A 27582-nucleotide genomic window follows, 5' to 3' on the forward strand; every position below is an offset into this window, starting at 1 on the left:
GATCGATTCGAGAAGGAATGTGTTTTCGAAATTTTCACCACGTTCGGTGACAGTCGTGAATCTTCTTTTGCATCGAACGGACGTTCCACGTCCCAAAAACCAAACTCTCGATCGAACCGTTTCGGGCTCTATACATATATATAGATATTGATTTAGAAACTCGGACGGATATCAATATTTTCGGTTAGTTTTATTTACGAGTTTTATCCTTCCAAACCGACGAACCGAAACCCGAAAGAGGCCGTGCGCAAACGAATCGAAATGGGTGAAACCGAGAACGGAGACATCGAGCCGAGGGCCTCGGAGGAGCCGGAGGCGGGGCCGTCGCAGGACACGCTGCAGGTGCCGACGCAAAAGAAGCGCAAGCTCAAGTCCCCCACTCCTGGCAGCCTGCGCGGCCGCAGCGCCACGCCCATCCACGGCAGGAGCCAGACGCCCTTCACCCTCTACATGACGCGCCGCAGTGCCACGCCCTCGACGTGGCGCAGCATCACGCCCTTCCTGAAGCGCGAGGAGAAGGAGAAGACGCCCTTCGAGCTGGGCCGGGACATCAAGAGCCAGACCACCTGCAACATCGCCGTCTTCGACCGCGCCCTCGTCATGGATATCTCCGAGCCGTTGGACGTGCAGAAGCCCGTGCGTTACATAACCTCCGATCTGTCGGTGATCGATCGCGCCGCCGTAATGGACGTGTCCAACGTTGAGGTTATCTACGTGGTCGAGGAGTACGAGGAGGTCGAGGAGGAGGAGATCATCGAGGAGGTCAAGCCGAAGAAGAAGGAGAAGAAGGCCCGCAAGCCTCGCGCCCAGCGCAAGTCCATCGACAAGGACATGAGTCCTTTGGCCGGCGAGGAGGGCGAGGACCTGGGCGACTTCGGCGGCGAGGATCGCGAGGACAGCGTCGACCTCGACGAAGATGAGCCCGTGAAGAAGGGCAAGAAGAAGGCGCCGCCCAAGAAGAAGGAGAAGAAGGAGAAGTCGCCCAGTCCGAAATTGACCTTGAAACTGGAGATGGGCGGCGGCCAGAAGGGCACCAAGAAGATGTTCGAACAGCAGCAGCAGCAGGCCAAGCCGCCGCCGAAGAAGAGCAAGATGGTGCTTCAGATGGAGGAGCAGGCCAAGGCGGCGGCCAAGGCCGCCGAGGAGGCGGCTGCCCGGGCGAAGCCCAAGGGCGAGACCTACGAGGAGCGCCAGAAGCGCCTGCAGGCGGAGAAGGAGGAACAGGAGGAGCAGGAGCGCCTGGAGGCCGAGCAGCGGGCCCTGGAGGAGGCCGAGGCCGAGGCGGAGGAGGACGAGGAGGATCCATCCGCCGTGGGCGAGGAGGGTGAAGAGGGCACCGAAGCCGGCTACGGGGATGAGGATCAGGACTATGCCGGCGAGGATGACGAGCAGCGCGAGGCCGAGGAGGAGGACGACGAGCTGCCGGCGCCGAAGAAGGAGAAGCGCCGCGGCAGCGACTCCTCCGACGACTTCGTGCGCCCCGATCCCCACGAGGAGGAGCGCTGGCAGCGCATCGCCGCCACCGAGGGCGAGGAGTTCATGCAGCAGATGCGAAAGTACAGCCAGGCGAAGAGGATCAGCGAGAAGGAGCGCGATGCCGACTGGCAGCGTCGCCGGGAGCAGGCCCGCAACCCCAAGTTTATTAACTTCCTGTCCGACCGCGCCGTGGAGGCCGGGCAGAGTGTGCGCCTGGCCTGCGCCGTCGACGGGCCGGAGCTGTCGGTCAAGTGGTACCACAACCGCAAGCAGCTGGAGCGCGACGGCTGCCACCGCATCATCAACAACAACAACATCCTGGTGCTGGAGGTGCTCAACACCACCATCCTGGACTCCGGCGAGTACTCCTGCGTGATCGCGAACCAGAACGACGAGACCTCCTCGTCGTGCATCGTCACCATTTACGAGATATTCAAGGACGAACCCAAACCCCCTCCATTCAGTACATCAAAGGTATTTGTCGGCGTGCGCTTTCCCAAGCGTGGCCTCCCTAAGAGCTTCCCGTTTGCCCCCCTTTTTCAGAGTACTACCACATGCGCGACGACGAGCTGACCATCGAGTGCCACGTCCACGGGTATCCGCGCCCGGTGATCACCTGGTGGCGCGGCTGCTTCCAGGTGAAGCCCAGCTACAAGTTCACCATGCTGGAGGAGGCGCACGGCGTGTGCAAGCTGCTCATCTACAAGCCGGGCAACAAGGACAGCGGCATCTACACCCTGAAGGCCATCAACTCCAGCGGGGAGGTGCAGATCAACCACACGGTCGAGGTGGCCAGGAACCTTCACTACCACGTGCCCGGCATCTTCCACGCCCGCGACAAGATCCAGCTGGACAGCTTGAAGCAGGCCAAGAAGGCCATGGAGGAGGCCCTCCGCTCGAAGGCGGACTCCGACCAGAGGCGGGCCGAGGCCGAGGAGGAGCAGGCGCGTCTGCACCCGGTGCGGGCCACTCCGGAGAAGCTGGTGCCCGCCAAACAGAAGCTCTCCTTCGCCACCCAGCTGCGCGATCGCATGGCGCTCGAGGGGTCGACCATCAAGTTCGTGGCCACCGTGATCGGACCCGAGCCCAACACCCGCTGGATGAAGGACGACAAGTGGGTGGTGGTCGGTGGCAACATCAAGAACCTCTCCGAGGAGGGCAAGGCCATCCTCGAGGTGAGCAACGTGACGGCGAACGACTCCGGCGTCTACAAGTGCGTGGCCAAGAACGACCTCAGCGAGATCGAGACCTCCTGCTACTTCAAGGTGTACGCCGCCCAGGCGGATGGCGATGAGTCGGAGCCCATCTTCGCCCTGCCCCTGCGAGGTATTTCCATCCACCCAACACTTGATTTGTGTGTGTGTTCTGTAGTTGTCGGTTACACGATCCCCCCGAAAACAGTTCCACTTGTTGTGCAAGTGTGTGCACTTGTGTGTCCGACGTTCGAGCTGGTTGCTTGTGCAATTGAGGTCGATCGGCTATAAAAATAGCCAAATTGATTGATTGACTTTGTTCTCAGATGTGTACCATGCCTCGCAGAACGATCTGATTCTCGACACGAAGGTGCGCGGCAACCCCCCGCCCGGAGATCTCGTGGACCAAGGACCAGATACCCGTGGTGCTAGACGATCGGGTGGTGCAGATCGAGCACTTGGACGGCATCTGCGAGCTGATCATCAACAAGCCGACGACCAATGACAACGGCGTCTACGTCTGCACCGCCAAGAGCAAGCTGGGCAGTCAGTCGACCACCCACACGGTTGTCGTCGACACCACCCACACGTCGCGCCGGTCAAGCATCCTGTCCGCCATCGCCATGCAGGAAGGAGGTGGCGAGCCCGCCGAGGGCGGCAAGGCCAAGGGCAAGAAGAAGAAGAAGGACGACGAGGAGGGCGCCGGAGGCGAAGGCGGCTACGAGCGACGCAGCCGGATGCCGGATCCTTCGCCCAAGCAGATGCTCTACTTCACGGTCAACCTGTCCAACCGCTACGTGGCCGAGGGCTCCAAGGTCAAGCTGCAGGCGGTGGTCGGCGGCCCCCAGCCGATGATCAAGTGGCTGAAGGACGACCAGAACGTCACCTACGGCCCCAACATCCGCAACATGAACAGGGACAGCCTGGCGGTGCTGGAGTTCACCAACGCCAAGGCCGAGGACTCGGGCACCTACTCCATCGTGGCCCAGAACGAGTCGTGCAAGATCACCACCTCGGCCATGCTGCACGTCTACCAGCCGAAGGTCAACACGGATGTGCAGCCCGTCTTCATTCGCTCGCTGAAAGGTAAGATCTTGGGTATCGGATGGGATAATAGCTATCCGATCGATCGATCGATCGCTAGATCCGTCCGTCTATTATTAGCCAACGACATTGCCTTTGGTTGTGCAATGCCATTGACTGCCGTCTACGGCCATTATGCAATGGCTTCTTTTCTATGGCACTGACTTTACGTAACCCGTATCGGTGTTTCTCTCCCAGAAACCTACCACCTGAACACCAACGAGCTGATCCTGGAGACGGCGGTGCGCGGCCAGCCCACGCCCGAGGTGCAGTGGTTCAAGGACAGCATCGAGATCCAGAGCGGCGGTCGCTACCAGCTGATCGAGCACCAGGACGGCACCTGCGAGCTCATCATCGACCGGCCGGACAACAAGGACTCCGGCAAGTATGTGCTCAAGGCAGAGAGCCGGGCCGGCAAGATGGAGATCTCGCACTACGTGCTCTTCGAGGGTCAGGCCCACCACATTGCGGACAACATCCACGGCGTGTTCCATGCCGACAAGAGCCTTCTGCGCCCCAAGGAGGTGGAGAAGCCGGTGGAGAAGAAGCCGGCGGCTGCAGAGCCCGATTCCGAGGCAGAGGAGGGCAAGACCAAGAAGCGCGGTCGCAAGGAGGAGGACGAAGCAGCCTCCTCGGCCTACGCGTCCGACTACGCCTCGGATACGGCCAGCTTGTCCAGCAAACGCAGGGAGAAGAACATCGCCATCCACTTCAGCACTTCGATGAGGGACCGCGTGGTGGCCGAGGGATCCAAGGTGAAGATCTCCTGCTTCCTGGAGGCCAAGGAGCCGCAGGTCAAGTGGTTCAAGGACGGCGAGCAGATCCAGAACTCGCCGAAGCTGAGGGGCAGGTACAGCGAAGGCCTCTGCCTGCTGGAGATCATGAGCGCCACGGCCGAGGATAATGGCGAGTACAAGTGCTGGGGTCGCGATGAGACGGGCGAGGCCTCCACCTCGTGCCGCCTGGAGGTGTACGAGGATCCGGGCACGGGCGATGTGCCACCCACGTTCACGCGCAACATCAAGGACACGATGCACGGCAAGATCAACGAGCTGCAGCTGGACGTCCATGTGCGCGGTCTGCCCACTCCGTCGGTCACGTGGGTGAAGGACGGCGTGAAGATCGAGAACAGCGACAAGTACCAGCAGGTGGACCACGACGACGGCACCTGCGAGCTGTTCATCAGCCATCCCAAGGCCTCGGACTCCGGCAAGTACGTCTGCCAGGCGGAGAATCGCGAGGGCAAGACGGAGATCGTCCACATGATCACGGTGGAGCCACGTGTGAGGGCACCTCGCATCTCGCCCCCGAGGGAGGGCCGACCTCCGCGTCCGGCCGGCGATGAGGAGGCCGCTCCAGCTGGGGAAGAAGAAGCAGCCGAGGGAGCCGAAGGAGCAGCCGAGGGCGGCGAGAGGCGCCGCAGGAAGCCCAAGCCGGACGAGGAGGAGCAGGGCAGCTCCCGGCGCGAAGTGCCACCTCCGCCGGATCTAAGGAAGCGCCTCTACTTCAGGAACTTCCTGTCCAACCGAACCGTCAAGTCGGGCAGCAACGTCAAGTGGATGGTGAACATCGACGGACCCGAGCCGACGGCCAAGTGGTTCTTCGGTGAGACGCCGATTGCCTTCGGCCCGAGGAGCAAGATGTCCATGCAGGACGGCATCGCCTGGTTGAACCTCGTCGGGGTCACCGAGGAGGATGCGGGAGAGTACACTCTGCGGGTCAGGGGCAGTGAAAACGAAATCGTGAGCACTTGCAATTTGTTTGTGTACAGCCTGGGCAAACCGGAGGTTATTTCGCCCACCTTTGTAGTGGGCATCAAAGGTAGGATCATGTGATGTGTGGTATCAGGAGTCGTCCATTTCGGTGCGTTCAGGTGATTGTCTTTGTGCCTCTGAGCTAAGTGTATCTCGATCCGTAGTCTTAAGCATTACCTTAAGAAAACTAACACCCAATGCATCCCTTTTCAAACCTCATTTAGTACTCTGTCTTATGTGTCTTGTGGCCTGTCTCTTTATCTTCGTCCATGTTTCAGATGCATATCATTCCCAGGGCAACCAGCTCACTTTGGAGTGCAAGGTGTCGGGCAGTCCCAAGCCCCACATTTACTGGCAAAGGGACAATACCCTGTTGCCTGTCGAGGGCAGCAAGTACCAGTATGAGGAGCAGGCCGACGGAGTGAAGCTTCTGACCATCAACAACTTTGGCAGCAACGATTCCGGCTTGTATACCTGCTATGCGGAGAGCGAAAACGGCCAGATGAAGATCAGCAAGTTCGTCCAGGCCTCCGACTATGTAAGGGAGAGAGCTGCTGAAAAGAAACCCATTGACAAGGTGATCCAGGAGATCAAAAGGGACGAGTCCTCTCCTGCCGCGGCCAACGATAGTGCTGCTGCCAAGGCAAAGGCTCGCGAGGCAAAACTGAAACTCAATTTGGAGACCAGCTTGAAGACCATGACCATTGGAAGTGGCAACAAGGCGCAGCTCATTTGCTACGTAACTGGCATTATCGAGGACGTTCACTGGCTGAGAAATGAGGAGCGTGTCACCAAAGACGCACGCCACAAGATATACAACATCAACGGGGCCATCAGTCTGGAAATTTATGATGCCCGAGTGGAGGATAGTGGTCACTACAGATGTGTGGTGAAGAACAGCAGACACACCGTTGAAAGTGCTGGCCAGCTCAGTGTGCTAGATCAGTCCGCTGGAAAGTTGCCGGAGAGCTTCTCGACTGGCATAACAGGTAGTTATTCCAGTAACATCCATCCAATACATCTATCTGATCTTTCTATTTATACTTTTCAGAGTCTTACGATGCCCAGCGAAACGAGATTGTGCTGAGTTGTCTGGTTAATGGACGTCCAAATGTCAGTTGGATGCGGGATGATCACTCTATATGCAACAATCGGTACAGGACCATCGAGGAACCCGGCGGCGTGAGGAAGCTGATCATCCGTAACCCCATCTCCTCCGATTGCGGCATCTTTGCCTGCTATGCAGAGCACGAGGATCGAATTGACTCCACCAGTACCACCATCAAGGCAGCCGATCTGAAACGCCTGATTAACGTTAGCCAGGAGGAGATACCATCCATAACCGATCAAGACAGCTCCCATTGGTCGCGTAGTCAGTCGTATTTGAGTGCCGGCAGTCAGGTGAATGGCAATGGGGAACTCCATCGAGCTGGGGACCGAGTCCTGCGCAGTGTGGGCAAGGCAAAGCCACTGTTCCACACCCTATTGCACGATCGCACTGTTTCGGAGGGGGCCAATCTACGACTTTTGTGCGCCGTATCCGGAGACGAGAACACCCACATCGAGTGGCTGAAGAACCACAAACCTTTGCCCAAGGGAGACAATCGTTATCAGACTTTGTATCTAAATGGAGAAGCTTCGCTGGAGATTTTTGCGGCGGTAGCCGATGACAGTGGCAACTACACCTGTTGCGCCACCAACGATTTTGGGGAGAGTCTGACCCATGCCCAACTACGGGTATACAAGAACTTCAAGGAAGCCCCACTGCCAAGTACTTTTACGCAGCCCATTCGAGGTATTACCCAACTAAAAACAAACAACAACGGATATCGCCTTCGCTTCTGTGCATCTTTGATGTTCTAACCGCTTTTGTTAACCAATCTTTAAATTATGAACCACTAATTGATCTCCTTCCTTTGCAGACACATATTCTCTCAACGAGAATGAGTTGGTTCTGGATTGCCGCGTACGTGGCCAGCCTCGTCCTGAGATCCAGTGGATAAAGGGCACCGAGCCCCTGGAGAATGGAGAGAAGTTCAAGCTGAGCGACCAGGCGGATGGCTATGCCAAGTTGGTCATCGTGAATCCGACGGAGAAGGACTCGGGCGTCTACTGGTGTGTGGCCCGCAACGAGGGAGCCGAGAACAAGATCTCCCATCAGGTGGACTTCAAGGGTCGCCAGCACTACTCGCTGGAGAAGACGCACGGATTCTTCCACCGCGATCCCAACAAGCCGCACTTCCTGCTGCCACTGGGCAACCAGACGGTCTGCAACGGAGGCACCGTGGCCATTTCGGCGGAGTTCATGCAGACGAGCACACCGATCGAGGTCAAATGGTTGCGCGGTCGCCAGGTGGTGGACGGACCCACTGTCAAGGCCCTGGCCGACCGCGGTGTCTACACGCTGACCATCATGAATGCCGGCCCCGAGACCGAGGGCACCTACACCTGCCGGGCCTCCAATGCATTCGGTCGCATCGAGTCCCACGTCAACATCGATGTCGCCGTTGGTGCTGAGAAGGACGAGCGTCCTCCGTTGTTCCTGTCGCGACCGGACACCGAAATGAAGATCGCCGTGGGTGATCCCTTCTCGCTGTCCTTCCGCATTGCCGGCGATCCAAAACCAAAGCGTAAGTAGATCCCCTTTTTAAATAGGTACTTTTTTAATAGGGCAATCCTTACTCCACAGTCACCTTCATGAAGGGCACGAAGGACATCACCCAGTCGGATCGGGTCAGCAAAGAGGTGTCCGACGACTACACAAGATTCTCAGTGCAGCAGGCCCAGATCTCCGATTCTGGCACCTACTTCGTGGTGGCCCGCAACAACTTCGGCACCGACAGGATATTCGTCACCGTGACGGTAGGCCAAGAGTCCTTTGGCATCTGTGTGTTCGAGAAACCCCCTCTGTTGCTTGTGGCTGTCCCTCTATCGCTTTCGCTAACTAACCGCTGCAAATCTTTCTCTCTCTCTTCTCTGCTTCTCTAATTCCAGATTAAAATACCCAAAAAGAAAGATGAATAAAGCCTATTAATACAATTTACTTTGCAATATTTCGAACGCCTCCCTCGACAAGCACCAAATATAATATATATCATACTCTAGCCCTCAGTCTACTTTCCTGACTCTATGTGTTCATTCAAAGCAATATAATATATCGTTCTGACTACAAAACTTATAGGTAAACCCGCGCGCTCGCTCCGCCACGCCAACGCAAACACGCTGGGGCCTTCCCCTGGAAAGTTACAGCGACACTTCGTACTTCAGAGGTGAGTTCTTTATCAGAGTTATATGTTAGACGTGTCCTTAGATCCTGTGATAAGCCCTCTGTGTCCGTGTTGTCCGTTTGGCGTGTCCCTTTGTGTCCAAAGATACCTCCAAACCTGACTGGTGAACTCTTGCAGATCGGTTCAACCTCCACAACAAACGACAAAAGATATTTCCTGTGAGATCGTAGAAACCCAGCCACACAGAAAGAATTCCTGTACTTAGCTTTTGTTTGTACTTCTGAACGATTGACTTAATTACTTTTATTATCGTACCTACATATATAAATAATGTATTATATAAAGCACAGCAATCCAGCTTATACATTTACGTAGTGGAAACAAGAAAATAAAAAATATTTCTCCGGGGCGTAACGAGTTTTAATTGAGGTCAACCTAAGATCTGTCACCAGCCCATTGAACCGCATTCATTTACGATTTTGTTTGTATATCATCCTTCAGATCCACCGGGTTGCATTTCCACCGAGCCACTGGTCGTTGATTCCGGACCCACCCACATCTCGCTTTCGTGGGGCAAGCCGGTTAGTGCCAACTCGGCACCGGTGATGGCGTACAAGGTGGAGGCCTGGGTTGTGGGTCACGAGGGCGGAGCCTACTGGCGGGAGTTGGGCCTGACGCCCATCAATTCCTTTGATGCCTTCAACCTGAAGCCCAATGTGGAGTACCACTTCCGGGTGACCCCCAAGAACCGATACGGTTGGGGTCCCACCGTTCAGACCAGTTCACCTCTTCAAGTGGGCGGAGTGGAGTGCCTGCCGGAGTTCGTCAAGATCCTGCCGGGACAGGCGAAGGCTCTGCTGGGCTCCTCCTTCACGCTGCAGTGCAACATGCGCGGAGCTCCCAGGCCGCAGGTCACCTGGTTCAAGGACGGCATTCAGCTGAGCAGCAGTTCGGAGCGCGTCAAGATCCGCCAGATCGGTTCCACCTGCGCTCTGACCATCGCCACTGTCAGCGAATTGGACTCGGGTCGCTATACCTGCGAGGCCACCAACTCCAAGGGCAGAGTCTCCACCTTTGCCCGCCTCCAAGTTGTCTCGGATTCGCGGATTTACGAGGCGGATTCGCGTTTGAAGGAGATTGCCCATGGGCGCAATGTGGCTGATGTTGGTGATTCCCTGCCCATCTTCACCATGCGTCTGAGGGATCGCCGCGTCCAGGTGACCTATCCAGTGCGTCTGACCTGCCAGATTGTGGGCTATCCCATGCCAGAGATCCAATGGTTCAAGGACGATCAGTTGATTCAAACGGATAGGAAGCATCTCATCAGCGCCGAGGGACAGTTCTTTACGCTGGAAATCGCAGCCACCACGCTGGACGACAGTGGAACCTACACCTGCCTGGCCAAGAACGAACTGGGATCCGTGTCCTGTCACTGCACCCTGGTGGTGGACAAGGGCATCAGGGCCTACATCTCCCCAGATTTCTACGTTCCCCTGGATCCCTTCTACATATTCCGGGAGGGCTCCGAAATCCGTCTGTCCACGAAGGTGGAAGCCTATCCAGCCGTGGGTGTCACCTGGCACAGGAATGGCATGCGTCTGCGTCCCAGTCGAAGGCTGACCGCCACCTTGGACTCGAATGGCTTTGTGGAGCTAATCATTGCCGATGCTACGGTTCGGGATGCCGGCATTTATGTGTGCGTGGCCTCCAATGTGGTGGGAAAAGTGGAGACAATCTGCCGGGTCGCCATCGAGGAGGAGGAGAACAAATCTGTGACGCCGCAGCGACCCCTGGAAATTCCCACCATCAAGACTGACGATCTGCCGTAAGTATTGCATTAAACACAAAATTTCTTCTTTACCATCTCTTACCAATTATGTTTTCCCTTAGTTATTCCAAGGAGCCCCTATTTGTGGTGAAGCCGCGTTCCAGCGAAGCTTACGAGGGCGACAACGTCATCATATTCTGCGAGGTGGTCGGCGATCCAAAGCCCGAAGTCGTTTGGCTGCGCGATTTTCTGAATGTGAGTATGTGACGTACTGCGAGCGTTGACAATGTTGCACATGCGCAGTTCCCCGTCGCTCGTCGGTCGGTCGGCCAGTTGCATTCGCGGCGTTGGCAAATGTGGGTCGTTCTATCACTGCCTCCTCGCGATTCAAACCCGTTGCTTTATCAGTGGCTCAAGTTCAGGTGAACCAGCGACGTGGGCCCTACTCGCATCAGGAAGTTTGAACAGTTTTGTTTCCGCTCAAGTTCACTATAAAAAGGCAACTCCCAGTGGGCCAGACACTTTAGTAGAGCGAAACGTTTTTTTTTTTGAGTTGCCACAGTTGCTCGCGCGGATAGAATTTATTTTTTTGATTGATCCGCGAGCGCGAACAAAGTGTCCAAACAAGCGGAGCATCCCTTCCAAGAGGTAACCAGCTCAAAACCCGATCCGAGAACAAAGTGGCTACAAAAGCACGTGAAGAATAGACTAGCTGGGCAGCTGGCTCGGATTACGGACAAGTGCGTCATATTGAAATGGTGCGCGTTATACAAGACCACAGGCACTCAGACAAATCTTACAAATCCAATTCGCTGTCAAACGCTAATTCAAGTTCAACCCATATCAAATAACAGGCTTGTTCGCAACAAACAATTACGCGAGCCAAAAAGGAAAAAAAGCGACAAAATAAAAAATATTAATAGCCACTGCATCGTGCACTGGCGACCAAGGAAGCGAGCAGCAGGCAGGCAGGAGGAGCTAGAGGAGCAAGAGGAGTAGGAGGTCAGGGTGGGCAACCATTACCAGTTTTCCTATTCGACAGTCTCGAAACTGAATTTTGTGCTTATATGGCCATAAGCTTAACACAATAATAACAACGCCAGCCAAGTCAGCTTCAGCGTCAGCCGACATTTGTATAAAAACAGTCGTGATTCATGATCTGCGACAGCCGCACAAGTCCTTATAGACGAAGCTCATCTCGCGGTGACCTTGAGCCATTCAGCCCACTGAACGCAGCATTTTTGTTTCGCCCGCAGCCGGAGTACTACAAGGACGCGCCCCACTTCCGCCGCATTGGAGAGGGTCCCGAGTACAGATTAGAAATACCCAGCGCCAAGTTGGACTTCACCGGCACCTATTCCGTGATAGCCAGCAATTGCCATGGCGAGGCCAAGGCTGTAATATCGCTACAAATATTCGCCAAAGGTAAGCTGCACTTAATCTTTATTAACCCAGCTGCGGGTAGGTATTTAACAAACGGGGGAAAACGATATCCTGCCAGAAGTCTTTTGCCATGCCCAGCAAACTGGTTACGAACTCCGGATCTGCCTGCACCCAAACATAGTGCAGCGCTCCGTTTATCTCGAAGGTTGGACTCAGCACACAGTAGAGCGCCTTCTTCACGTTGGCAGCAAACATTTGTATCTGTATCTGGGCCATGTACTTTGGTGCTATCGACTCGCGAGCCTCCAGGTACTTCTCAAAATCCTCCTCAGTCTTTGGTGATTTGATTTCTACGATGTGGTCGTCCGTAATTCCATCAGGGGCGGCCACCAGAAAGGGGTAGCTCTCGTGCAGGATCAGTCCGCACTCAACGTACTTCTTGTTCTCCAGTTTCTCCGTCTGCTTCAATATGAATCGCTTGTGCTCCTTCTGCTGCACCCGATCCTCGTTGTTCTTGTCCCTTCCCTTGCAGAACATCATGTTGAAGATCTGATCATCGTCCTCGGCACTTTTGCGGTTGATAATCATGTGCATCATTGAGCAACGGATACGCATGTACTGCACCTCCACCCACAGTCGAGATTTGTACTGGTTTCGTGTAACATCGTAGAGGCTCTCGATGATTCCCGTCTGAGCCTGAGCCTCCATGAACTGCACATAACTGGGCAAATCGACGATGTTGAATTCTGCTGCTCGGAGCAACATATGGTGAACGAACATCGGCTCGAATTCCTCAGTCGTCTCCACACATTGGCGGTAGAGCGCCGAATCTCTGCCACAGGTTGCTACTTCTTCGAGCAAGGATTCCAAAAAGGCCTCGCCCTCGCTGGTGCTCAACTCCTGGGAGTTTAGTTCGCTCTCTATTCGCACCTCATCCTTGGCAATCATATCACATATGCGAACGGGCGCTGCTGGTTCCGGTTGCACCAGGTTTTCCAGTTCGTGGCCCCAGAATTCGACGACAGCCGAGGGATTTCGATCGGTGCTCTTGTTAAGCAGCCAGAAGGTGAAGGCCACGACGTGGGCACAGGTTCCTATCGGATGATTTGTATATTAGGATCATCTACTATACCTATAGGGGTAAACCTCACCAGTTGTGGCACACAAGCTGCACTGGCCATCCGTGATGATCCGCGCACTTTCCGCGACCTTGAGCGCCACATTGGCGTGGGTTTCCGTATTGGCAAAATCCGAGGCAGGAAATACCATTCCCTTAAGTTCGCAGATATTGCCATGCCTTCGTATTTGGACATAATCCGTTAAGAGATCATTTTTCTCTGTAGATCTGTGGGGAGAAATGGAATATATCAAGTATACGAAACGTATATTTAAATGTGTGCGAAAGAGACGGCACTTACATTTGTTTTGATTTCTCAGAAGATGCAGATAGGCAAAAATTAAACACCATTCCGCTATTAAGTGCGGGTATGTTATGGATGTCCGCCTTGCGAAAGCCGGGCTCCAGGTCCATGGGCACTATGATCATGCCCCGCATTTTGTAACCTCCGAAGTTAATGCGGAAAAAGTAGACAAATTCGTTGCTTTGCTAAAAATAAACATTGGGGATTAGAGATGTGGGAAAACCGATATATGCATGCAGATATCGATTTTTAGTGGTAAGCAGTGTATCAGTGTAAGCAGTTTATAGTTGATAAAAATACAGCTAAAAGCCGTCAAAGCGAAAAACCCTTTTTTAACTAATGTGGACTGCTTGCATATAAGCAAGCAGGGTTTTAAGGGCGCCCACTTTAAACCAAAATATTTGCAGCTATTTTAGTTAACGAAAGGTTTTATTCGTACATTTTGGTAACTTTTTTTTACTATCACCAGATATTCTCAACAAAAGCCGCATGGATAAAGTGCACACGCGACATGGGTGAGTTTATAAATGTGAATACCATGTAATATTTATTAAATAAATATTATTAATGTGACTAACAGCAACATCGAGACCCTTCCCCGATTCGTTCGCAACTTGCGAAACCTGCGCTGTTGCGACGGGGATGCGATATCGCTGGAATGCCATGTCGAGGCCGATCCGGAGCCGTTCATCATCTGGGAGAAGGATGGGCACGTGGTGCCCAGCGACCGGGACTACGTGATGTCGTTCGACGGGACCAAGGCCACGCTGAGCATTCCGCGCGTGTATCCCGAGGACGAGGGCGAGTACACGTGCGTGGCCAAGAACTCGGTGGGCCGCAGTCTCTCCTCCGCCTGCATAATCGTCGACGTGCCCGAGGAGAAGGAGAACATGCTGAGTCGCCAGCTGACGCGTCCCAGTGGCCTGCTCTCCGCCCACTCCACTCCGCGCTCCACGCCAAGGTCCACGCCCGCGAGGAGCTTCTCTCCCCTGCGCCTGTCCTATCGCACCAGCAGCATCGATCTGAGCGGCGTGGCGGAGCGGAGGCGAAGCGACGCCCGAAACGCCATCACGGCGCCCAAGTTCCTGGCCATTCCCTACAACCGAGTCGTCGAGGAGGGCGACAGCGTGCGCTTCCAGTGCGCCATCTCCGGGCATCCCACTCCGTGGGCCACCTGGGACAAGGATGGCCTGATTGTCACCCCCACGCCGCGCATCGCCGTCAAGGAGATCGACGACCTTCGCATCATCGAGATCGACGAGGTGTCCTTCGACGATGCGGGACTTTATCGGGTTACGTTAGAGAACGACTTCGGGCGAATTGAGGCCACCGCCCGCTTGGACGTCATCCGCAGTTCCCGCTACTCAAAGTCGCCTTCTGTGAGAAGTGTTCGCGCCTCCTCCTCCCGCCGAAATGCCCACTTGTACAGGCGCATCATGGGTCCATCCACAGGTGGGTAGAGCAGTTAACTGGATCATTAAGGTTCCTTGGAATTGCAATTTCATAGATGATTAATCTGATATGAATTTTTAATTCTTTGATTTTCTTATTTCCTTTAGCAATTGGCGGACGCATGGCTCTGGCAAGTGGGTATCGGGGCTCTTCGGTGCCCTCGGTGAGGTTCTACCACAACAACGTGGAGCTGCAGGCCTCGGACCGCGTGCACATCCTGCTGCGGGAGGAGGAGTCTATGGCCCTGCTGATCGTGGACAACGTGACGCGAGAGGACGAGGGCCTGTACACCTGCATCATCAGCGGCGACCACGACCCCCTGATCAGCTCCACCACAGTCACCTTCCACGAGCCGAATACGGAAATTCTGAGGCGGCGAGCCGTCATTACGGAACCACTGCCCGAGATTACGAAGGCACTCGAGGGCGAGGTGATCGATCTGAGCTGCGCCATCGATTGCGATCAGCCCTACAGCTACGTGTGGCTGAGGAATGGCGAAGTTCTGCCGGACAGCGCTGAGTTCAAGTGAGTAATCGGAGGATGATGGGAGATTACTTAATAACTCCGAATACAATCGGTTTTAATCACAATAAAAAGCCATACATTTCATTACGTTCATACAAATAATTAAACTATTTTTAGAAGCGAAAAAAATACAAAATAACTATGGGTTATCAATCTTACAAGTGCATTACTTTAAATACCATTTTAAATTATAGACAACTTTTTTGCCACAGTTCTAGTGGTTATAACCCAGTTAATTATGCTTACCGTTACGTAAATTTTATGTAATTTTCATTTAAAATAATATATAATTAAATCATCTCTTCTCCCTTTAAACTTACAAAGTGGCAATATTTTCACTTCAATTAAAGCGTGAGAACTATGGTAAACGGTTGACCGCAACAGAGCGTTTTATAAGCAGCCACTTTTGAGCGATTAGCTTCGATTGAATAACAACAGCGCTTGTTTTAGTTTTTTCGTTTTTTGTTCACCATACGCAGTGGCAACTATTTATCGCACTTTTATTTGCCCGTTGCAGTTACATTGATCACGGCAATGGACGCCTGTGCCTGCGAATCAACGACGCCTTCGACATTGACTCGGGCATTTACAGCTGTCAGGTGTTTACCTGCGAAACCAACGACTCCACCAACGACTCCACCTCCGACTCGGACTCCCTCTCCGTCTCCTTCTCCAGCGGATGCGATTGCAGCAGCAGTGGGGAGCTGTGTGTTGTGGAGCGGGATCTGCGACATCCGGACGAGGAGTGCGTCCAGCTGCTGAAGTCACCTCTGCCCGTGGTCTGTGGTTCCGGCGAGGAAGCCCTGTTCTACGCCCGTGTTTTCCCCTGCGAAGCGGAAGCCGAGTGGTATCTCAACGGGCAGCTATTGGCCCAGGCGGATGACTCACCTAACATGACGGTGCGTATGCGTATTTTGTCGCAATAAACCCAAACAAAGTGATTTGGCCCAAAAAGCAAAAACACAGGCCACCGGCCACCGAGCACAGAGCACAGAGCTCTTCATTTTCAACTCTTGCCTTGCCGCAGGCTGCTTGTTCGCACTTTTGCCGGAGAAAACAATAATAATAATTGTGAGCATATACTTATATGCATACGTATATCGAAGGCGAAGAGGCAAGAGAGCTGGCTCATTTGCATAAGCCACATTTAGGAGACCCGAAAAGATTGAAGTGCGGCGGCATGCGAGCTGCATGCCAACGATGTTGCGATGAAACACTCGCTCGTCGGCGCTCAAGCGGCTCACATCGCGCTCGCCGAGCTCCCCGAAGAAAATTCCTCAAAATCAGATAGTCCCCTCTCCAGATGCTTGGAAAATCAGAGCCCCAATCTCAATCAGAAACCCATTTGGAATCGGAATCGGAATCAGAATCAGAATCAGAATCGAAAACCGAGGGCGTGACAAGATGTCACAGGTAGGCGACGCGAATGGATTGCATCCGAGTGCCAGTGCCAGTATCAATATCGGTGGCATTTAAGCCCTATAACTAATAGCTACACCTATTCCCCGTCGATAAGGGAACCTTGTTTGTGCTCCAATGAAAATGAGAGCGGGCGTGAAAGTGTCATTGTCACGATCGTTCGCTTCGGTCCGCTCATGGAATTCCGTTGGCGAGGTCCGCTCGTGGCTTAGTTTCCATTCCCGATTCTCGCTTAATTGTTGCGTGCCGCGGAGAGGCTTTTCAGTTCTATAGGAACCTCAGTCCGCGTCGCGTCAGTCGCCCTGCTCCGGATCCGGATAGGTCGCTCCCTCTCCAGACACTTGTGCATACAGTATATAATTGTTTACCCATGTGTACGGGCTACACAGCGAATAACTTTCTCAGACTTTCTGATCGAAATAAACAATATATCATTTAGTAATTCGCTTGTTGATTCCTCCATCTACTGTCCTAAAATGTGCATAATTCTCTTTCCAGAAAAAGAAATCATTAAAGTACTATTAACACAATAGAAAGAATTGAACAATTCGTGCCAGAAAATATCTTTCAATAACAAAGCTTAATGATATTAATGGCCCAATAAAATATCAATTTAAAAAGCTTTGAGCGGGCTCAATAATATGGTTTAATTAAAAACAAAATAACTCTTTAATCAAGATTTCTGTTTCTGGGTTTATTGTGCTGTTTTTCCCCCAGTGTCTATATCCTCCTTAACTAATGAAGCATATGTTTCCATTCCGATTTCTTACTTCCAGTTGGAGTCATATCCCGAGAACGGCATTCGGCTGCTGCGCATGCGTGACGTCACCGCTTCGAGGAGCGGAGAAGTGTGTCTGCAGGTGAAGCACCCGCAGGCGGAGTCGCGGCGCATCCCCGCCACCCGCACCTACACCAGCCTCCTGGTCCTGCCCGCCATCAGGGGCAACAGCTCCTGTTCCTCGCTGGCGGCCAGAAGTTGCATTTTGACACGCCCCGAGGACTGCACCGCCCTGATCGGCGGACATGTTCGGCTGAGCGTCCGCTACGAGCCATTCCCGGGCACCAAAGTCATCTGGTACAAGGCGGTAGGTACTCCCTAATGGGGTTATTTTTAGAGCATTACTTTTGGTTTGGATCTTTGAGTTGGGTACAAAAGGGTTATTTTTATAACGCCACCTTAATTATGTATTATTGAGCCACAGTAGGCTTATGGTAATTGGTCCGGTTTTCAATCGGAGCGAGCTGTTGTGCAATCTTGACCCAATTTGGCCATGGGGATTAGGGGTCCATATTCTTTATCTGCCGTAAGCCCACTCTGCTCCCTATCGCGATAGCCCACTGTCTCGCTTTGGGCATTTAGCCTAGCTCTCTGGCTGCGATTGTGACTGTGTCACGATCAGTTTGCGGTGTTGTTCGCTTGGGTTTGCTGGGCCAGTTGGGTTGCTTGGCTTGCTTGGCTGTTGGGTTGCCTAGACGGCTACGTAATGGTTGCAAACCGCAAATGCTGGGCGAGTCGCACCAGCGAAGGTTGGCTGCCAGGGCGCTGAGTGCTCAGCTACACTACCTGAACATTGGCTAAATAAATCACCCCAAATTGAGTGATTCGTCATACTTTTATCTTGAAGAGGCCTCAAATTTATCTAATTTTCACACTAATGGCAATGTAAATAATTTCTTTGGGAGTAACCAACATATTTTTTCAACAATTTTATGATTTTCTGGTTACAATAGAATAATTTCTTAGCGTTTTAAAATTAATTAGTGTTTAAAAATTACGGTTCGTATTTAAAAATGTTGTATTCATTCGCACTAAATTAAATTTAGTAAAATATCTTGTTAAATTATTTTTGTGCCCGTTGTAAAAGAGCATCCATCTATCTTATTTCTAAACCCTTATCTTTTCTTCTCCGCAGTGCCATCCCATTATCGAGAGCTCCAATGTGACGATCCGGACGACTGGCCAACAGTCGACGCTCTACATCACGGACATCTCGGCGGATGACAGCGGCAAGTACACGGTGGAAGTGATGAACGACTACGGAGTGGAGGCCTCTGCCGCCTCGGTGGCGGTGGAAGGACCTCCGGAGCCACCAAGTGGCCAACCCAGCGTATCCCTGGGACCAGATCGCGTGGCTGTGGCCTGGTGTGGTCCACCCTACGATGGCGGCTGCATGATCACAGGATTTATGTGAGTATCTAACCAAAAGCAGAAGAAATAGTTCCCAAGATTGATAATATAATAAATACTTTTTCAAATCCTTTAGCATCGAAATGCAGACCATTGGAGAGGACTGTGATAAGGATGACTGGCAGCAGGTGACCCGAGTGGTGGACACATTAGCTTACACCGTTAAGAACCTCCAGCCACAGATGCAGTACCGATTCAGGGTCAGAGCTGAGAACATCCACGGACGCAGTGAACCCGGACAGGCCAGTGAACTGGTGCAGATCACCAGCAAGCCACAGAGGACAGCATCGGATGCCACCGACCACTTTGGCCAGTCGGTGAGCGTTCAGTCCGGCGGAGACTTCAAGTCCCGATTCGAGATCATTGAGGAGCTGGGCAAAGGGCGCTTTGGCATCGTCTACAAAGTGCAGGAGCGAGGACAACCGGAGCAACTTCTGGCCGCCAAGGTGATCAAGTGCATCAAGTCCCAAGACCGACAGAAGGTGCTCGAGGAGATCTCCATCATGCGATCGCTACAGCATCCAAAGTTACTCCAACTGGCCGCCTCCTTCGAAAGTCCAAGGGAAATTGTCATGGTGATGGAGTAGTAAGTTTTGCTGACGTTAGTTGAATGATCCTTATTACCATACAAATTATATTTGTAGCATCACTGGTGGCGAACTATTTGAACGGGTGGTGGCTGACGACTTCACCCTGACCGAGATGGACTGCATCCTGTTCCTGCGACAGGTGTGCGACGGAGTGGCCTACATGCACAGCCAGAGCGTGGTGCATCTGGACCTGAAGCCGGAGAACATCATGTGCCACACCCGCACTAGCCACCAAATCAAGATCATTGACTTTGGCCTGGCCCAACGGCTGGATACAAAGGCTCCCGTCCGCGTTCTCTTTGGAACCCCTGAGTTTATTCCTCCAGAGATCATCAGCTACGAACCCATTGGTTTCAAGTCGGACATGTGGAGCGTGGGCGTCATCTGCTATGTCCTGTAAGTGATTATCCTTGAGTATGTTATCCTAACTAATAAGCTTTCTGCTTTCCAGTCTCTCGGGTCTATCGCCTTTCATGGGCGACACCGATGTGGAAACCTTCTCTAATATTACAAGAGCGGATTATGACTACGACGATGAGGCCTTTGACTGCGTGTAAGTGCTTAAACATAAATAAACAAATAAATATTGGAATTATGAAATAACATATCACAATACATAACAATATTATGTTTTAGTTCCCAGGAGGCCAAGGACTTCATTTCGCAGCTGCTGGTCCATCGGAAGGAGGAGCGCCTGACCGCCCAGCAGTGCCTGGAGTCCAAGTGGCTGTGTCAGCGCCACGACGACAACCTCAGCAACAACAAGATCTGCACGGACAAGCTGAAGAAGTTCATCATTCGGCGCAAGTGGCAGGTTAGTAGATGCTTTGGTCCAGCTGCTCCCTGCGATCCTAACCCTCTGCTGCTCCTGTTTTAACCCCGCTCCGCTTGCTGCTGCTGCTGCTCCTGCTTGGTAACCCAGAAAACTGGCAATGCGATTCGAGCGCTGGGTCGCATGGCCAACTTGTCGGTGTCGCGAAGGAACTCGGCCATCGCCATGGGAGCACTGAGCAGTCCGAGGCCCTCGATCTCCGGTCTGAGCATGCTGACCGCCAGTGCGATGGGCAGTGGGATGAGCAGCCAGATGAGCTCGCTGCACGAGGAGGAGGACGACTTCAGTGCGGACATGCCGCCGGTGGAGAAGCGGAGTGTCCTCAAGCTGCGGGACAAGTCGCAGTGCAGCGAACGCAGTGATTCCGGCTACAGCGAGTGCTCCAACTGCAGTGGAGCCCAGGAGACGCTGCTGCTCTCGCTGGCCAAGTCCAAGCTGGAGGCGATCGCCAAGGCGAGCACTGCCCCCGCCGTTGTGCAGGACACGGAGCATCCGATCAGCCTGGAACTGCCCACCAAGGGCGAGGCCATCATGCGGTCCGACTTCACCAACACGATCAAGATGCGCAAGAAGTCACTGGAGGACAGCGCCGCGCGGGAGAAGCCCAAGGCCAAGGCCCAAGTGAAACCCTTGTGTGAGTCCAAGCTGAAGGTGTCCCAGCTGAAGGACAGGTTCCAGGTGTCCCCTGCTCCTGCTTCTGCGTGCGCTGCTAACCCTGCTAAACCCCCGCTTCCCCTTGAGCCCTTCAAAATAGCCAAGGTGGCGAGCGTGGGCCGCATCAGTAGAAGTAACTTTTTGCGTCTGAGCCCAAACGGATCTCGAAAGTATCGCTTGAACGAATAGTTCTTAAAACAATAACACTAAAGAAAATTACCTCCCTAATCAGTGAAGTAAAGTTCATTGGCCTTACAAATAATAATAACTGCTTCGTTTACTCATCGCATGTAAATGTTTGTACTGACTGATAAATGGCGTTAATCCATACCGGCTTTAAAATAACTTGAAATTGTTTACCCAAGTATAACCATATCTAGTAAACTTGCCGATAAATAATAATTTAAATTACATTTAATAATCTCGGCTGTAACCTTTTTATGTTACATTATAGTATATCTTTAGCGATCCGTTTAGGGCTTGTCTTTGCAACCCCCTGCAGCAATACTCACCCTCTTGTTTTCTGTATTACAGCAGAGGAACCGGGCAGGAGCCAGGCAAGGGTCGCCGGACCACCCAGTGGAGCCTCCAAAGGGAAGCCTCCCCAGGTGCGGTCCATGCCCTGCTCTCCACTGCCCCAGAGATCCGCCACGCCGACGCGGCTGATGAGCCAACGGGTTCGCGAGGCAGCCGAACGACTTGCCCAACAGCACACGGTGGCCAGTGCTCGGCGGCAGATCGTTGGCAATGGGAAAGGCAATGGCAACAGCAACAACAACACCAATAACAGCAGCAACAACAATGGCAATGGTAATGGTAATGGGAACACGGCGGAGACAAATCGCGAATCACGCGCACGACGTCTCATCAACCGATTCAACAACGAAACGCAGCATATCACGTCCTAGATTAAGTCGGCCAGATGCCGACGAAACATAACTTTATTGCAGTTACAGACATATATAGCAGATATATAGCATTGTTTAAGCACAAAAGAAACCCCAGAGAAACTCAACGAACACTCGAATATGAAGCGATTTGCGAATGCGAAGCGATTGCGGATCAGAACGCACCCACCCAGCATCCAGGATCCTCAATCCTTGATCCTAAGTCCACAATCCACAATCTACAATCCACACACACTCACACGCACACACCCACTCACAGTAGGATATATCGCCCTCCAGTCAGAGGAACTGTACTTAGGCTAGAGGAAGCTAAGTGTTTAAATTATTGTATCGATTTATATACATATTTACCGTACTAATTAAAGTTAATGTAACGAAAGGGTATCTGGATTCGATGATCAGTGATCGGTGAGCGGGTGGTCGCGGGGCTTGAGGCGCACCCAAAGTCCCCCGGAGGCTCTCAGTGTAATCCGGAAGGTGGCTTCAACAGTGGTTTTCCCAGGAACTGGGAGCAACTGGAAGCTACGGAGCAACCTCGACACTATAGTCTTGATTTCCATGATGGCAAATCGATTGCCAATGCAATATCTTGGTCCTGCGCTGAACGGAATAAAGGCGTAGGGATGTCGGTGCTCCGAGTTCTCCGGAGAGAACCTCTCCGGCTGGAACTTCTCCGGATCGGGGTAGATGTGGGCAAGACGATGGGTGGCATAGGGGCAGATGAAGACATTGCTCCCGGCGGGCAAAGTGTGATTGGCCAGACGCACCTCCTCCCCGAGCTTTCGGGCAATCAGGGGAACACTGGGATACAGACGCAGTGCCTCCTTGATGCACATCTCCATGTAGCGCATCTCGAGCAGATCAGCCATCGAAGGAGCTCTGTTGCTGCCACTGAAGATGCTCTCCAACTCCTGAAGACAGCGATCTTGGCAGTCGGGATTTTGAGTTAACAGAAACAAGGTGAAAGCCACAGCGGCTCCCACTGAATCCTGACCAGCCAACATGAAGGTGCAAGCCTCGTTTACAATATCCTCCTCTGTGAAATCGGAATTGCTCTCCGAGATCTCAATCATGTGATCCAACAGGCACTTTCGCTCGCCATTTCCATTGTTATTGTTTTGAATCTCACGACGCCTTTTAATCATTTGGCGTGTGAAATCATTGAGGCGCTTTTTTTGGTTCAGTTCATCGTTGGCCATCTTGGTCCAGTGGTAAATCCCGTCCAGAAGCAGCCAGGGATGTGTAAATCGCGTTGGCATCATCAGTTTGCCTTGGCGAAAGGGCGAGTCCTCCATGCTGACCATATCCTTGCCTTTTTTCTTAATTGGCACACCCAAAACGGCCTCTAAAAATGGTCAAGTATTATTAGGGATTGAAATGGGGCTTATAAATCTCCTAGAGACTCACCATTTAGTATGTCCAACACACAACTGTTTACATATTTGGCGATATTAATCTCTGTGCCCACGGCGGAGGCATCTAGATTTTCGTAGAGCGACTGAGAGGCATCTACAAAGGTATCTATGAACTTCTCCAACAAAGTGTGATGAAAAGCTGGCTGAATGAGCCGACGATGATTGCTCCACTTGGAACCACTACTGGTAATCAGGCCATCTCCCAGGAAATTGTGCATCAGCTTGTAGAAAAACACCTTATTGGTGTGCTTTTTGGAGGAGAGTATCACTTGCAGATCCTCCGGTTGCAGAACGGCAAAAAAGGGAAAGAGCAGCACCCAAATCCGCACGAGAGATCCATAAAGATCAAAGGCCTTGCTTGCACATTTTCGCATCACTGCAAAATAAGCGTTATGTTATTATATGATATTCAATTTACCTTTGGTATAAAAGGATTTTAAACTGTAAAATTAAAAATTAAAATCAAAAGTAACTAATGATGCAGTTGGTTAGAGAATTAAGATACAAACATTTAGAGGTATGCCACTTCAAACCCTGATTAAAATTAGAAAAGTTATGGACTTAGAATTACTGACTGCGTTGCAAACTTCTTCTGACTGAAATTATTATACCCTCTGCAAGGGTTTACAAAGGCAACTTACAATCCTTGTCCGTGACCAGCATACAGTTTCCCAGAAATGGCAGCGATGGGGGCCCCGTGAGCCTCAGTGAAAGGAGCACCGATCTCAAATAGGAATTGAGGGTGGCATAGAATGTGTAGATACTCAGGCTGATCACCAGGAGGACCAGGATCGAGCAAAGCTCCGATTTGGTGGCGCGTTCGAGCTGCGGATCAAGAACGAAAAAAATGAAGTCAAATCAATGGGATAATTGGCAGCATAAACCAATATTTAGCTTGCTATCGAGAACCCTCATCGAGAGCCCCTCGAACGCACTTCATCAGCTACGCACTGTTCGGCTTATTTGGAGTCTAATTAACTGGCATCTCGGAGCAGAGCACTCAGATTTTCGAACTTGGCCGCTTCGAGTGCTTGCCCTTGCCGCGTGTCGCAAGTTTTTCGGCAAACACACTTGCTATCGTAATCGGAACGAAAGTATAAGTTATGTATCTAACTGCGGTGTGAATTGCTTGGGCCAACACGGCGTATGGGCGATGCGATGCGATGCGATGCGATCTCTGGCATCGAAGTAGATAGGTATGTTTGGGTACGTGTGTCTGAAAGATCGATTAAAGCACCTTGTCGAACTGTACGTGTTACTTTGCTTTGGTTACTTTTTTTTTTTTTGGCTCATTCGGGTGTCAGTGGTGCAACAGGTTACGATGAGCAGCACAAAACATGACAAATGATGATCACCGGCCAAAAATCCAGGGACAGGCTTTTGTTGGCCAGGTTTCCCACATGTGTCAGCACCCCGCCCTTTCCTCGAACTCATTGTTTGGTTCTGGACGAGAGAGTAAAAGCCGCGAACCATTAGCCACATGCGACAGCGGTTTTATGGCCAAGTGAAACCACAACCCACTCAGATCTCAATGATTAATTTATTGCTTGCAAAGAATCTGCACGGTGATACAGCGATCACAAATCCACAAATCAGTTTACGAAAAAGATGTTCTGGTAAGGGTAAATTAATTAGCAATTCGGGGAACTAATGGGTTAGTTCTCACCAAGAATTAGTACCGGTATAATCCAGTTGTATAGGCAAAATGTTATGAAAATCAATTGATTGAGTGGCAGGGGACATCCCTATTCCTCTTCTTCCTGCACCTCATCCTCGTAACCCTCGGGCAGAGCATTCACCTCGGCGTTGTGGAACAAACTGCGATTGCCGTCTCCCCAGGGAAATCGCTTGGTCCTGCGCCTCAAATACTCATACTTGGCGAACGGCTCCCTCTCCTGATGCTTGTGTCCTGTGAAGGCGTTCACGGCACAAAGGACAATGGCCGGAACAGCCAAGAGGAAGGTGACCTTCTTCCAAAGACCGGCACTATTCCCGGGCGCCATGCCCATCCGCCGGATATCAAAAGTCGGCATAAATTAGAACAGTTCACAATGTTTTTGATGCTTCTGTAGGCTCAGTAATCCAGGTACGGATCGAATCAAAGTACTGTAAAGGAGGCCCACCTGAAATTTGATCTAAAACACCCACGCCTGCTAGCCAAGTACTTAGTTCGCAATTAGGAACTCTCAAGGGGAATCGAACACAAGGTCCAACAACCCCCCGTGTATCTTTGTTTAATCAGCCCAATATTTGACCAAAACCGGTGAAGCGTCCAGAAGGCTTCCGCTCCACTCTCTGTGGTCACTTCTATTTCTTTTTTCCCCCTCTTTTTTTGGGCACGGCGTATCCAGGCTGCGAGGTGTGCAGAACCCGCTTGTTTGCTCGCCAATTGGCACCTGGCCACTAATAAATATACATCATGATTATTTCCCACTAATTTCATAAATTATCATAATGGTCTTCCGAAACGAGATGCTACTTGCGGAGACGAGCTTGGATCTAACGCCCCGAAATAATTCCGGCTAAAATGCTCCGTCTTCCAACGAAAACAGGTGAGATAATTCAGAGGAAAACTAAAACTGAATTTGACTTATTTTGCAGCACTTGTTTTTTTGCTTAAACTTGTTTTAGTCCACATATTAAATTGTCCTTATTTCAAGGTCATTTTACTTTTTCCCTCAAAAATTTACACACTTTGTATTGCGTTATTTTAATCAATATGTGATGGAACTTCAGTTTTATTAAGTTTCAGCTAATTTTTTATCGTTGTAGTAAAATAAGCACTTCCTTTAAGGTTTTTCAAAAACTTTTGAAACGTCATTGTCCTGATTTTGTATTCTTTTTCACACTCACCACTTTTTCCACAAACATTTTAATTCACTTTATTTAAGTCTGTTTTCTGAATACACGTTTGTATTTAAATATTCATTGAGAACTAAGTCCTTGCACAGACACTCGTCCGAGCCGCACTGAGACGGTCAAATGGGTCGAAAGGTAAATCCGCTTTTAGGTCTAATTATCCAGAGTCACATCCGCCGACTGATGAGCTGCAAATGCGGTACCTCCGGCGGTCGGCGTCTATTTATAACCGATTTGGGCCGATCAAGCTCGACTCAAACACGCCGAAAAAGATGCGCGGCACAAAACGCTTCCGAGCGTACGTGAGCTCCGTCTCCAGGCCCGAATCCCCGATCCCCGGATTCCCCTTATAGACCCTAAGAAGCCCAGAGTATCGAGTATAGTAATTGCCAACTAGTCGGCACTCGAAGTGCTAAGTAGCTAGAAGTGGATGCTAGTGATGCTGGATGCCCAGGCCAAGTGGCGTGGAATTAATTGCGCCCTCTCTGGAACTATGTTTGATGCACCTCCGACGATGGGATGGGCACTGTGGGATCCCAGTGGTACTTCAGTCTCAACAATTTGAGTGGAACGCGAGTGGGAGTTCTTGAGACGCGTGCCAAATGTTCGAACTTTGCCCAAACTCAGATATTCAGCCCGTCGGACGGGCCTCTTCGATATATTGATTACATCAATCGCTTATGTTTACATTTTAGTCGTCAAAATTTACGCAGTCTGATTCTCAGGCTTTTAACGTCACCATAAATCGCGGGGGGGAAAAAATAATTTTATTCAAAAATCATTTCCGCGAAATTTCTGTTGGTTCTAGTAATATTCAAACGTTTACGGAACTCGAATGTATTAATTTCTTATTCATTCATTAAACATATTTTTACTCGACTACTCAGTTTAGTTTGGTTTGTCCACAGAAATCTAATCAGTCGACTTTTTTAAATATTTTCTTTTACCAATCAAAGAGGTAAACCAATTGAAAAAATCTTTATTGGCAGACCAATTATAATTATTATTCTGCTTATCGACCTGATTAGCCTATCACATTTTGTACTGGTGTTATGCGTTTTCGTGAACTGATTACTATAGTAAAATAAATCTCTGCTTAATTTTTCAGACGGCACTTATCTGAAGACCCAGTTCCATTGATTTCGCGACTAAGATTATAACTTTTGACAAGACTTTTAGTCAGACATTCGAGTAAAGTTCAGTGGCTAATGAAATAAGGCCGTTTAGTGACTCAACGGAACGATTGCCTGATTATCCCCAAATGGCTTCCCCTTAACTGCTCAATTGACTTTCTTGTGGCTTCGTGGTCATCGGGTCTTTAGAAGACCACCGCCCCAGTTTATAATGGATATAAAACGTATTGAGCCGTGAGTCCTATAAACTTTACGATATCGTTGCAGAATTTTATGAAAATCCAAAATATACCTATCGGGGA

At 51.3% G+C, this 27582-nt stretch overlaps 4 protein-coding genes across 5 annotated transcripts; 1 reads left to right on the plus strand and 3 right to left on the minus strand.

Moving 5' to 3' along the window:
* LOC108093652 (muscle M-line assembly protein unc-89) lies at positions 1-22252 on the plus strand. Its single transcript, XM_017193815.2, is given in 24 exon segments — positions 1-1930; positions 1933-1950; positions 2020-2802; positions 2996-3051; positions 3053-3755; positions 3951-5573; positions 7429-8136; positions 8196-8368; positions 8688-8775; positions 9235-10558; positions 10624-10756; positions 11758-11926; positions 13775-13820; positions 13886-14757; positions 14865-15282; positions 15800-16181; positions 17478-17786; positions 18615-18889; positions 18966-19475; positions 19534-19875; positions 19931-20032; positions 20116-20293; positions 20402-21098; positions 21500-22252. Coding segments are annotated over 24 exon segments (11952 nt in total). The 5' UTR covers positions 1-261; the 3' UTR covers positions 21874-22252.
* On the minus strand, positions 11928-13522 carry LOC108093657. The gene is made up of 3 exons (XM_017193832.1): positions 13303-13522; positions 13036-13229; positions 11928-12978 (listed from the first exon to the last, which is right to left on the minus strand). Exons 1-3 carry the CDS (start codon positions 13437-13439, stop codon positions 11948-11950), a joined length of 1362 nt encoding a protein of 453 aa, XP_017049321.1. The 5' UTR covers positions 13440-13522; the 3' UTR covers positions 11928-11947.
* Positions 21863-26987, minus strand: LOC108093655 (probable cytochrome P450 4aa1). 2 transcript variants are annotated; one of them, XM_017193829.2, is made up of 4 exons: positions 26142-26987; positions 23930-24113; positions 23281-23664; positions 21863-23218 (listed from the first exon to the last, which is right to left on the minus strand). In XM_017193829.2, exons 1-4 carry the CDS (start codon positions 26157-26159, stop codon positions 22272-22274), a joined length of 1533 nt encoding a protein of 510 aa, XP_017049318.1. In that variant the 5' UTR covers positions 26160-26987; the 3' UTR covers positions 21863-22271. The 2 variants fall into 2 exon arrangements, with proteins under 2 accessions (XP_017049318.1, XP_017049319.1); XM_017193830.2 differs by lacking the exon at positions 23930-24113 and having other exon boundaries at positions 26142-26162.
* LOC108093662 (cytochrome c oxidase subunit 6A1, mitochondrial) lies at positions 24810-25510 on the minus strand. Its single transcript, XM_017193842.2, has 2 exons — positions 24955-25510; positions 24810-24901 (listed from the first exon to the last, which is right to left on the minus strand). The coding sequence occupies exon 1, from the start codon at positions 25319-25321 to the stop codon at positions 25034-25036; it is 288 nt and encodes a 95-aa protein (XP_017049331.1). The 5' UTR covers positions 25322-25510; the 3' UTR covers positions 24810-24901; positions 24955-25033.
* Positions 26988-27582: the final 595 nt, after the last annotated feature.

Source organism: Drosophila ficusphila, unplaced genomic scaffold (assembly GCF_018152265.1).
Source record: "Drosophila ficusphila isolate 14025-0441.05 unplaced genomic scaffold, ASM1815226v1 contig_414, whole genome shotgun sequence".
In the NCBI taxonomy this organism is placed as follows: Eukaryota; Metazoa; Arthropoda; class Insecta; order Diptera; family Drosophilidae; genus Drosophila; species Drosophila ficusphila.

What these genes read in the sequence shown, in the direction of transcription:
- LOC108093655 (XM_017193829.2), bottom strand. An exon ending in GCTGGTCACGGACAAGGATT is followed by an intron (nt 23,665 to 23,929) that starts GTAAGTTGCCTT and finishes CTTATTTTGCAG; the next exon opens with TGATGCGAAAATGTGCAAGC. An exon ending in TGTGTTGGACATACTAAATG is followed by an intron (nt 23,219 to 23,280) that starts GTGAGTCTCTAG and finishes GACCATTTTTAG; the next exon opens with AGGCCGTTTTGGGTGTGCCA.
- LOC108093662 (XM_017193842.2), bottom strand. Translation starts at nt 25,321, where the DNA reads ATGCCGACTTTTGATATCCGGCGGATGGGCATGGCGCCCGGGAATAGT.
- LOC108093657 (XM_017193832.1), bottom strand. Translation starts at nt 13,439, where the DNA reads ATGCGGGGCATGATCATAGTGCCCATGGACCTGGAGCCCGGCTTTCGC. An exon ending in TCTGAGAAATCAAAACAAAT is followed by an intron (nt 13,230 to 13,302) that starts GTAAGTGCCGTC and finishes TTCTCCCCACAG; the next exon opens with ATCTACAGAGAAAAATGATC. An exon ending in CAGCTTGTGTGCCACAACTG is followed by an intron (nt 12,979 to 13,035) that starts GTGAGGTTTACC and finishes ATCATCCGATAG; the next exon opens with GAACCTGTGCCCACGTCGTG.